The sequence below is a fragment of the Pistacia vera genome, unplaced genomic scaffold (assembly GCF_008641045.1).
Source record: "Pistacia vera cultivar Batoury unplaced genomic scaffold, PisVer_v2 Contig664, whole genome shotgun sequence".
NCBI classification, from domain to species: Eukaryota; Viridiplantae; Streptophyta; class Magnoliopsida; order Sapindales; family Anacardiaceae; genus Pistacia; species Pistacia vera.
The window spans coordinates 242,273-254,810 of NW_022196517.1; the positions used below are offsets into that span (position 1 = coordinate 242,273).

Sequence of the window (12,538 nt, forward strand, 5' to 3'; positions counted from 1 at the left end):
TCCCCTTTCACCTGTTTCCCATCACCACAACCATTTGGCCTCTCAATTTTATTCCCTCCATCCACCACTTTGCTTGGGAGAAGGGGGTAATCCTTAGAAATCTCATCAACATTCACTGCCACATTTTCATAAAATCTCCCCTTTCCATCAAAGCAGCTCCCTAGCTTTGGATTGAACTCACCTTTCGCCAATAGCACATCATTCCAGCAGGATTTTTCTACAGCAATAGGTGCCCTGACAACCTCACGGCCCTTATCCCCACCATGGCAGATTGTGTCCTTCCCATTTTCACCTATCCTAGAAGAAACTCGGTTACCCTCCAAAGCACCCTTGAATTCAGCACAAACAGCTCCTCTATCCACCCAAATAGTTTCACTTTCTTCAAATTAGGAATTCTCTCCATGAATAGATTTCACCAACCGGACTTGGGTGGAAGATAGCTGGTTAGATGAGAATGAGGTGTTTACTAGTAAAGGTGAAGGATATGTGATGAAGGTGGACTGAGGAGTGGTGGGTTGGGTGGAAAAAGGATGGAAGGTGGGCTGTTTCACTAATCCTAGAGAGAACAGAGGGCATTTTCTCTCACTAACCTTACTGTTTTTATTTAGAAATCTTGTTTTTTTCCACTTGCACTTTGGTTTTTCTTTTCAATTCTCATAGACTTCTATTTTCTTTTCTTCTCTATTTTCACGGGCTTATATTTTCTTTTCTTCTCTATTTTTATGGGCTTTTATTTTCTTTTCTTGGCTAGTCAGGCACGCAATAATAAAATAAACTCTTCAATCGATGCATAAATGCATAAAATGCAATGCACATAAAATGTCTGATGCATATGCAAATGATCACGTTTGTATTCTTTCTGAAATTCTTTTCCTTTCTTTCTGAAATTCTTTTTGCTTTCTATTTCTTATTCTATTTTTCTTTCTTTTTCTCTTTCTATATTCTGTTCTGGTTTGCCGATCAGACTAGGCTGAGGCGTGGATTTGGAACCCTGGCCGTGTAAGCGTACTTTGAAATTCTTTCTGGGTACCTTCCTCATCCACTTGCACTTCTAGCAGACTATACAATTTTGTTTTCTATTTTGAGGCCGCTCACTGATGGCGGCCTGCATGTGGGAAACTTCTACATCTCTGTGGCCACTAACTAACGCAGCAAATGCTCATAGGTTCCCCATCGTGACAGCCCTCTGAAAACATACTATGTAAATCTAAAAAATAAATAGCTAGACATTTTCCAATAATGTTAAAATTTCTGAAATACATGCTATGCTATGTTATGTATTTATATGCTGTCTATGCATGATCCCAAAATATGTGTCTGACTCTAGATTCTATTAATTCTAAGGCTTTTATTTCTATATTTTTTTGGAAAGCCCAAAGTTCTATTCTATTAACACACTTAACTTAAACATTTTTTATTTTATTCTTTATTTCTGAATTCTATGCATCATGTGTACGTACGCGATTCTATAATTTCTACGTAATTCTGTAATTCTTCAATTCTATCATGCTATGTAAAATTTACACATACACAATTACATTATCTCTCACAAATTATACTCTTAGTAAGATATTAAAACGGCACAATTCAACTAGGGAATGAATTCTACATTTTGGGCAATGTAATTTCTTCTATAAAAATCTATGGCACAACTTAGGTATTAAGTCTACTATCTTGCCTAATTATGCTACTAGATTTTCTCAAATTTATATATATATCAAATAACCATGTCATTAAACTACTCTCTAATATTTTCTAATGTTACAAACATGCCTTGTACAACTTTCTAAATACAAATTTTAATGCCATAAATTTGCATTCTCTTAAAATGACCATCAACTTCAATTGTTATACATGCCCTTCTTTCTTCTTTTCTTTTGGCTACATTCTATACATTAATCTATTTTGCCATATTAATTATTTTAAATACAATCTAATAAATAACACAACATATACACTTTAGCTAAATTCTAATTTCTTTCTAACATTCTTAACTAAACTTTTGGCCAACACAACATATTCTCAAGATCTTGTAGCACAATTCTATAGCTTGTAATATATAATAAAACATGAAAACTATACCCATACTAATCAATTTTTAAAATGGTCATGTATTTAATACATAAACCAAACTTCTATTTCTTTGATGTTTCTTTTGATATCTATACATGGGAAAGCTTTTCTATTCTTTATATAATAAAATCACTAACTGCATATTGTTTATAACTAATCTCAAAACAAGAAACAACAATATCCTCATTTGGCAAAGCCATTCTTTGAATGATCTTTCTAATTTCAAGCATACAAGCTTGACAATTTATTGTGGCATATTGTAATATTATAATATAATCACTCATCTTTTACTATCATCAATACTACGCTACTGCAACAATTTAATATGCAATTCTTGCCATCACTTTTCTAACTAATTCTAAAAGTTCAAGCAACTTGAACCATGCACTAAAGGCCATTCATTTCACTAAACTAACATAACCAAGTGTTATTCTAAATTTTGGCATAACAAAATGCACTCTTAAACACTTAAACTTATACTTGGTCAAGTCCAACACAACCTTTTAACATCAATTCTTTCCTTTCTCAAACAATATCTTTAACAATATTTGATAAATTCATGCATGAATTTCTTTTTGAAATTTCACCAAACACTTTACATGCACATATAAGTACATGGCTGGCCACACCTCCACATCTCTCCAAATACCTTAAAGTTGGAAGAAAATTCAACAAAAACTCATCCCCTATTCTGGCCAAATTCAACACTTCCAAATTGCAGCATCAACTCCTTAAAATTTCATCTAAGATTCAACCAAAACATCACATCTACATAATTACTCATCTTGGCTGAACTTCTACACATTATTCTCCACCAGACAAGCATTTGAACAGCCAATACTTCTTATCATACATCATACACAAACACTCAAGAATCAACTTACACATATACTACTCAAATTAAAGCTTGGATTGGGTTTACTTACCTTGAATTTGTACAACACTAATGATATTCAACCTTCCTTTGCTAAAATTATTTTCCTCTTGGACCTAAATCATGTAAAAACATAAGAATTCAAAACTTTAAAGCTTAAATACACACTTTTGTGTTAGCCCCAGTACTATTCTGAAGTATGGTAAGGCTATCATAATGTTGAACGACCCTGTCGAAAGACAGCGACTGATCTCACTTGTCAAGGTTGTTTGGCGACAAACTGGTGTAACACATGGGTTCTTGTTATAGGCAAGTTTACTGGACCGACCCACCAAAGGATTCCATATGGATGGTAACCCTAGTGTCTATGGAACAAATCCTCTAACGAATGGTGGTGCATATGATCCTTAGACTTGAGATCACCGGAGCGCCATGTGCACCGATTGGTGCAGTTTGACACCAGCCCAACGCAGTTCTATTAAGAGCTGTCAAATGGTAGTGATTGGCTGTGTCAAGGAGTGTGTCAAGACTATGGTGGATCGACAGAGGATTCATCACTCCCGAGTATGGGAATATCTCGGCAAGAGTTATTGAAGCTAGAGAAAACCTCGTAAGGGTCCAGAATGCTCTTGCCACTAATCCTCTTGAAGTGAACCTTATTCTTGAGGAAAAAGCCAGAACTTTTAATTTTAAATCTTTAAGTCGAGCTGAGGAGTCATTAGCTAGCCAAAAATCTAGAGTGCAATGGCTTAGAGAGGGTGACCAGAGCACAAGCTACTTCTTCAAGTGTGTGAATGGCCGCAAGAATAGAAATAGAATCACCAAGCTTAAGAGTGATAATGGCATGGTTTTTGAAGACCCTTTGAGCACTAAGGAGGAAATTGTCAGCCACTTTAAAAGAGTATTTGAGGAGCCGAGGGGTGTGAGGGACTACCGAGGCTTACAGGAACTTATTGAACCTTGCATCACTAGTGATGTGGCTAATGGGATGATTACCGAAGTGATGGATGAGGAAATCAAGAGCACTCTATTTTCTTTGGGCAATAACAAAGCTCCTGGACCAGATGGTTTTAGTGCCTATTTCTTCAAGAAAGCTTGGGATGTGGTGGGCAAAGATGTGACTATGGCTATTAAAGACTTCTTCAAAGAGGGCAAGCTTCTTATGGAGGTAAATTGCACTTCAATTGCTCTTATTCCCAAGTGTGATAATGCTTCTTTGTGTAAGGACTATAGGCCCATTTCTTGCTGCAACATTATTTATAAATGTATCACCAAAATCATTGCGAATAGAATTAAGAGCGCTTTACCTCTCTTCATTGATCCGGCACAAGCAGCCTTTGTTGGTGATAGGAGAATAGGAGATAATATCCTGTTATGCCAAGAGCTGGTGCACAACTACAATCGAGCTTTGGCCAAGGAGAAAAGGTGTGCCTTGAAAGTTGATTTAATGAAGGCTTATGACTCGGTTAATTGGGAGTTTCTCTTACAAGTCCTAAAGAACTTTGGATTCCCAAGTGTACTTGTCAATTGGATATCCAAATGCATCACTACTCCTAGGTTCTCGGTGGTCATCAATGGGGAGCTGGTGGGTTTCTCTGGGAGGGCTAAGACAAGGGGGTCTGTTATCCCCTTACTTGTTTGTTATTGCTATGGAGGTTCTCTCGAGGCTCTTGAATAGAGTGGCAGCTAATCCGAACTTTAGTTTTCATTGGAGATGCAAGAAAATGGGGCTGACTCATCTTTGTTTTGCGGACGATCTCATGCTTTTTTGTAAAGCCGAAGGTACTTCTCTATTTGGTACTTCTCTATCTCTCCTTAAGAATGCTTTAATTATCTTTGAAAGTTGGTCAGGATTGAGTGCTAATCCCGATAAGAGCAATATCTTCCTTTCTGGTGTGAATCACAATGAGAAATGGAACTCTTAAGTTTGATAGGTTTTTCCGAGGCTACTCTACCCATAAAATACTTAGGTGTACCCCTTATTACCTCTAAGTTAACCTTTGGGGATTGCCAACCCCTCTTGGATAAAATCTTGGCTCGGGTTACCACTTGGAGAAGTAGGTTTTTATCCTATGCGGGGAGGATTATTTTGATTAAGTCGATTCTTTGGAGTATCTAGATTTATTGGTCGTCTCTCTTTATTCTTCCTTCCAAAATTCAGAAGGAAATTGATGCTAGGTTGAGAGCTTTTCTTTCGTCCGGAGTTGATATGAATAGACACAAAGCAAGAATAGCTTGGGAGGAGGTATGTGTACCCAAAAATGAGGGCGGGCTTGGGTTTATGAAATGTAAGGAATGGAACCTCGCCGCTTCTTTAAGACATATTTGGAACCTGTGCAATCATAGAAACCGTACTTTGTGGGTCTCTTGGGTTCGAATTCATCTTTTGAGGAATAGAAGCATTTGGGACATAAGCATTCCCCAAAATTGTACATGGTCATGGAGACATATCCTAAAAAATAGGGAAATGGCTAGAAAGAATATCAAATGTCGCATTGGCAATGGTAACACCACCTCTCTTTGGTTTGATAACTGGCACCCGAACGGCCCCCTTGTTTCCGTCTACAGGGAAAGGATTATTTATGATGCAGGGATTTCTAAGGATGCTAAGGTGCGTTCTGTGATTGATGGATGCAATTGGAAGTGGCCAAGTGCCAATTCTTGGGCTCTTATTAATATGAGGACTTCTATGAATTTCACACCTTCCAATGTTGACGACAAGATTTGTTGGATACCCTCACCTTCGGGGGATTTCTCTACCAAATCGGCTTGGGAGGCTATTACAGGAAGAAGAGCAAAAGTTGAGTGGTGTGACTTAGTTTGGTTCTTAAAGGCTATCCCAAGATACTCTATGATCTTATGGATGGCTATTAAGGGGAGATTACCTACAAAGGAAAGGTTGATGAGGTATGGGGCTATTACTAACGCTCATTGTTGCCTTTGTAACTCATCTATGGAATCTCTTGACCACTTATTTTTTGCATGCCCGTTTTCTAAGTCTATTTGGAGTAAGATCCTTATGCTTGCTGACCTTGGCTATGTGGTTAGACCCTGGCATGATTACATCCCCTATTTGGCAAGGAAATGGAAAGGTAAGAGCTTAAAATTCACTTTGGGTAGGCTATGTTTACGGGCTACGGTTTATTGGATTTGGAGGGAGCGAAATTCAAGAATTTTTAGGGGTGACTATAAGGATTCGTTCACCATAATTGATGTTATCAAAAGTGTTGTGAGAGACAAAGCCATGGAACTTAGGAATATCAAAGTATCCTATAGCAATGGGAAGTTGGCGAATGATTGGGGCCTCCCCAGATCTATTTTGAAAGATGTTCCTCAAGTTCTCGACACCATTTGAAGACTGGATTACGGATAATGGTTTTTGCTTGGTTGTGTTTCTATCATTTGTAACGAGTTTGATATCATGGTTTTCTTTTAATGATCCTAACCTAGGGAGGTGTCCTATGGTAGGTGGAATTGTTGTTGTTCTCCTTGCTTTCTTCGTGGTTTTTTGGTTTAAGATTTACCCCAAGAGTGAATGGCCGTTTGTAGGCTTGTTTCCTTTGATTCCTATTTTGGGGCATGTCCCAAAATAGGCTGGTCGCCCTTTATCAGGCCTTTGTACATTCTTCTCTCTTTTTTATAATATTATTACTTACTTAACAAAAAAAAAAAATAATAATTCATTCAAATATATGAGAACACATATTTAAATATAATCTCACTTATTTAATTTAATTGCACCTGTCAACGGTGGTGTGTAGTATCGGGATTGGCACCTAGCAAGGCATCATGGCCGCCCGGTAGATTCAGATACAATAAAGAAGCTACCTGTCAACGATACGGTTATTGTACAATCAAATCCTTTCATCATCCGCTATCTCAACGAGACAAGGGTATAGACATAATGTAATCCTCAGTTACTCTCGATATGTATGTATTCAACTACTGGACTAATGACCTAAATTATAAACTAGACCGAGCAGTGAGATAACTTCTCCCCGTACCTGGGAGTGATGAATTCTCTGTCGATCCACCATAGTCTTGATACACTCATTGATGAAGCTAATCACAACCGTATTGACAGCTTTAAATAAAACTCCATTGGGCTAGCGTCAAACTACACCAATCGATGCACAAGGCTCTCTAGTGATCTCAAGTCTAAGGATCACATGCATCACCATTAGTTAGAGGGTTCGTTCTGTAGACATTAGGGTTACCATCCATGTGGAATCCTCTGGTGGGTCAGTATAGTGAACTTGCCTATAGCATGCACCCATGTGTAGCACTAGGTTGTTACCAAACAGCCTTGACAAGTGAGATTAGTCACTGCCTTTCGACAAGGTCGTTCAACACTGTGATAGCCTTACCGTATTACCTGTGCCCTAACTTTAGAATAATACTAGCGCTACGGATGTTTCTAGAATGGTCACCATATAAGCCCATAGGGTTCTCATTGTCGAGATTTGAAACATATGATACCCTCGTCACTGTTCTACGAATCTAAGGATCAATACATACAATAATGATTTACGCGATATAAATTAAAATGTCTTTTTATTGATCAATGAACATTATTACAAAGAATCAATTCTACAATAATACTTAACAAAAAAAATTCTGCAATAATTGATTGGCTCTAGGGCACCCATTTTAACAATCTCTCACTTGCAGTACAGCCAATCATATATGTATTTAATACCAAAAGATCTCAAGTGCCTTTCATGCTTCCGCTGCAACAAAGGCTTCATCAGTGGATCGGCGAGATTGTTGTCAGTATGCACTGTTCTAATCTGCACATCTTTCTTCTCAACTACTTCTCTGATGAGGTGGAATCATCTATGTATCTGTTTGGACTTCTGATGAGACCGTGGTTCCCTGACTTGAGCGATTGCTACATTGTTGTCACAATAGATATGTATTGGATCAATACTCGTGGGAACCACACCAAGTTCAATGATGAACTCCTTAATCCAAACTGTCTCCTTGGCCGCATCTGATAATGCAATCGAGTCAGCCTCCATTGTAGAGTCTGCTATAGTGCTTTGGTTAGAGCTCTTCCAGCTCACTACACCCCCATTGAGACAAAATACAAACCCTGATTGCAATCGATAATCATCTTTGTCTGTTTAGAAACTAGCATCACTGTATCCTCTTACACTAGGCTCATCTTCCCCTCCATAAACCAAGAACATATCCTTTGTCCTCTTCAGGTATTGAAGAATTTTCTTGACAGCCATCCAGTGATGCTCACTTCAATCTGATTGATATCTACTACAAGTGCTCAAAGCACATGAGACATCAATCCGAGTAAATAGCATGACATACATGATGGATCCAATTGCTGATGCATATAGGATCCTCTTCATCCTATCTCTCTCATCTTGTGTTCTGGGACACATTTCCTTAGAGATGATTACTTACTTATAAAAAAAAAAGATAAACATCATGTGACATCAGAAGAAATCCCTTCTTGGACTCTTCCATACTGAATCTTTTTAGTACTTTATCAAAATATGCACGCCGACTTAGGCCAACCAACCTACGCGATCTATCACGATAGATCTTCATTCCTATGTCATGTAGGCTGCATCCCTTATGTCCTTTATAGACAAGCACTTGGATAACCAAGTCTTTACCGACTGCAAGTTCGGTATATCATTCCCGATCAGAAGTATGTCATCCACATAAAACACTAGGAATGCCACTGCGCTCCCACTCACTTTCTCTTAAACACAGGGTTCATCTTTGTTCTTGATAAAACCGAATTCTTTTACGGTTTCATCAAAACGAATGTTCCAGCTCCTTGAAGCTTGCTTGAGTCCATAAATGGATCTCTTCAAGGTTTTCGTTTAGGAAAGTTGTTTTGACATCCATTTGGCAAATCTTATAATCATGATATGCAGCAATCACAAGCATAATTCGGATGAATTTAATCATGGCAACCGGCGAAAAGGTTTCTTCATAGTCAATACCTTGAATTTGTTTGAAACCTTTGGCAACTAGTTGTGCCTTATAAATATGCACCTGCCATCCACGTCAATCTTCTTCTTGAATACCCATTTACACCCTATGGGTTTTACCCCTTCAGGTGCTTCCACCAAAGACCATACTTGGTTCTGGTACATGGAGTCCATCTCAGATTTCATGGCTTCAAGCCATTTAACGGAATCTAGATCTAATATAGCGTCTTCGTAGGTTCTACGTTCATCGTCTTGGTAGACTAGTACATCACCATGTTGAGTCACTGGATAAACGTATCTCCCGGGCTCATGGCGTACTCTCCCAAATCTATGTAGCTCTGTTCTACCTAAAGTGGTTCGCTTTTATCCATAAATTGTGGAGTAACCTCCTCTTGATGTTCAACCACTTCCTGTGGCACATCTTCCTATCCTTCATCTAGTATTATTTGTGGTTCTAGACTTCATCGAGTTCTATTTTTCTCCCACTAGTACTTCTTAGGAAAAAAATCATTTTCTAGGAAGAAACCAGAACGAGGAGCAAAGATTTTGCACTCTTGTGGGTGGTAGAAATAGTATCTTTTGGTCTCCTTTGGATACCCTACAAATATAAATTTACAGGATTTTGGACCCAGCTTGTTCGAAGTCAATTTCTTAACATAAGCTTCACACCCCCAAATCCTTAGATAAGACAAGTTTCGCTTTCGCCTACTCCATAGTTCATATGGAGTCTTATCTAAAGACTTTGACGGCACACGGTTCATAACGTGAGTCATTGTCTCTAGGGTATAACCCCAGAATGATGCAAGTAGATCACTAAAACCCATCATGGACCTAACTATGTCAAGTAAGGTTCTTTTTCTCCTTTCAAATACCCTATTGTGTTGCGGTATATACGGAAGGGTGAGTTGTGCTATTATCCCACATTCCTTCCGGTATGTTTAGCTCAACTTGTCGTAGTTGGCAGAGTTCCATAAAAAATATTATTTACATTCAAGGACAATAATCCATCAGTGGTGAGAGAGAGAGCTATGGACCTTAGCAAGATCATAAAGAATACCTACAATAGAAGACTTCCCGAGAAATGGGGTCTCCCTATGTCTATTTTTAAAACATCCCAAGGGAGCTAATTATATGGTTAGTTGTTATGTGATGGGTTTTTTGTCGTGTAAGGGGATTTGGTTATATGACATCCCGGCGGGTGATTATGCTAGAAGAGGCTACTTTGACAATTGAAAGACTTGGGATGTTGATCTAGTGCTTTGTCTTTGTGTGATTATCGGGCCTTACCTTATGCATATGGGTTTTTTTTATTTTGATACTTTCGAACCTAACCCAGGGCATGTCCTGTGGTGGGTGGGATTATTCATTAATCTCCGCTTGGTTCCATTCCTTTGACAAGAGGTGTGGGAAAAGGAGAAAATTAGGGGTAGACTTAGATAGTATCATTCTTTTGCTCTTAACCCAAGGCTTGTCCTGAGGTAGATTGGCCGACTTTTAGGAAACGTCCATGTACGCAGCGGCAAACAAAAAAAAAACATAAGACAAGGATCGTTCCAAGGCTGAGTGACATAACCAAGAGAAGAGAGCTCAAGGATTCGGTTCCAAATCCTTTGGGTGAAAGGACAAGCAAAAAAGAGATGATCAATCGTTTCTTGCCCATGATTACAAAAACAACACACATTGCTAGAGGCTATTCCATACCTCATCAGTTTGTCCCTAGTTTGAAGCTGATCCTTACATGCAATCCACGTGATCATGGAGTGTCGTTGAATGGTTGTTGGGAACCATACAAGATGATGCCACTCCACTTGGCATTGGTGCACACGAGTAACCTCCCAAGCCGATTTTATAGAGAACTTACTAGATGCATTAGGCTTCCAAAAAACCACGTCCTCGCCCTCCTTTAGACCAAAGTCGATAGAATCCTTCATGTCCATCAAAGCACAAGAATTAGCCGTTGGCCATCGCCTCCTTATCCCATCTCAAATCTCACACACCTTAGCAAGATGTTGTAGCCCTGAATCATATACAATGTGGCTGCCACATCTATCCTTGAGAGGGCCTCTTAGGTGCCAATTATAACGCCAAACATAAGTTGCTTGACCATTTTCGATGATGACTTTGATGTGCTCTCTAGCTTCCATTCTAAGCTTTAAAATGCTTCTCCAAGCCCAAGAAGCATCCGAAGGTATAGGAATCTCCCAAAAGCTCTTCCTCACCAAGTACGTTGCTTTGATCCACTCAACCCATCCGAAGCCACTATTTACTTGATTAAGATTCCAAACATGTCTCATCATGGCTGCCTTATTCAAATCCTTAGCTCTCATAATCCCCAACCCACCTTCTTCAACAGGGACACAAACCTCTTCCCATGCAACTTTGGCCTTTGAGGTTTTCATGTCACTCCCAGACTATAGGAAGGCCCTTAACTTAGCATCAATTTCATTAAGAATCTTTGAAGGGAGCAAGAAAATAAATGACCAATAAACTTGAATGCTAAAAAGAATGGAATTAATGAGAATTACACGACCAGCATAGGAGAGGAATTTGCTCCGCCAAGATTGAATGCGAGCCAAGATTTTATACACCAAAGGTTTGCAATCAGAAGGGGAAAGCTTTTTGGTTATGAGAGGAACACCCAAATACTTCATTGGAAGCTTTCCTTCTTGATACCCAAGAATCGGCAAAAGAGCTTGTTTGCCCTCCTCACTCACCCCGGAGAAGAAAATGTTGCTTTTTGAGGGGTTTGCTTCTAACCCCGCCCAAAACTTGAAACAATCCAATGCTCTCTTGAAAATGCCAAGAGAGTTTTCATCCGTGTGGCAAAAAATCATTAAATCATCTGCAAAACAAAGATGGGTTAGGTTTTACTCTTTGCACCTCTAATGGTGCTTAAAAGAAGGTTCCCTTGTTGCTCTATTTAGAAGTCTTGATAGAACCTCCATGGCAATCAGAAAGAGAAAGGGAGAGATAGGGTCTCCCTGCCTAAGCCCTCCGCTAAAGAATCCGGATAATTCCCCATTAACAGCTACAGAGTATTTAGGAGTTTTGATGCACTTCTCTACCCACCCAATAAACTTCAAAGGAAACCTTAGAAGCTCTAGAGCTTTAATAACGAAATCTCGTCTTACAGAATCATAAGCTTTCATAAGGTCTACCTTCATTGCACATCTAGCCCCTTTGGCCGACTTCTTGTCATAGTGGTGGAGAAGTTCTTGGCTCAAAAGGATATTATCCACAATTTTCCTCCCCCCCACGAAGGCACCTTGGGCTTTGTTGACGAACTGAGGCAAAACTCTTTTAACTCTATTGGCCATAATCTTGGAGATGCATTTGTAGATGGTGTTACAACATGAGATCGGCCGAAACTCATTACAAGATGAGGGGTTTTCATTCTTTGGGACTAACGCAATAATGGCACAATTGACCTCTTTAAGTATTTTCCCAAACTTGAAGAAATTTTAGATCGGTTTAACAATATCATGACCTACAATATCCCAAGCCTTTTGAAAGAAAAAAGCTCCATAACCATCTGGCCCCGGTGCTTTGTCTTTACTCATTCCAAACATGGTCTCTTGAATCTCTTCTTTGGAAACCTCACTAATCATGGAGTTGGCCTCCTCCTCCAAAA

At 39.0% G+C, this 12,538-nt stretch overlaps 1 protein-coding gene across 1 annotated transcript; it reads right to left on the bottom strand.

The window, feature by feature from the left end:
- Window positions 1-10,889: 10,889 nt before the first annotated feature.
- Window positions 10,890-12,224, bottom strand: LOC116112594. The gene is made up of 3 exons (XM_031398712.1): window positions 11,847-12,224; window positions 11,433-11,696; window positions 10,890-11,318 (listed from the first exon to the last, which is right to left on the bottom strand). Exons 1-3 carry the CDS (start codon window positions 12,222-12,224, stop codon window positions 10,890-10,892), a joined length of 1,071 nt encoding a protein of 356 aa, XP_031254572.1.
- Window positions 12,225-12,538: the final 314 nt, after the last annotated feature.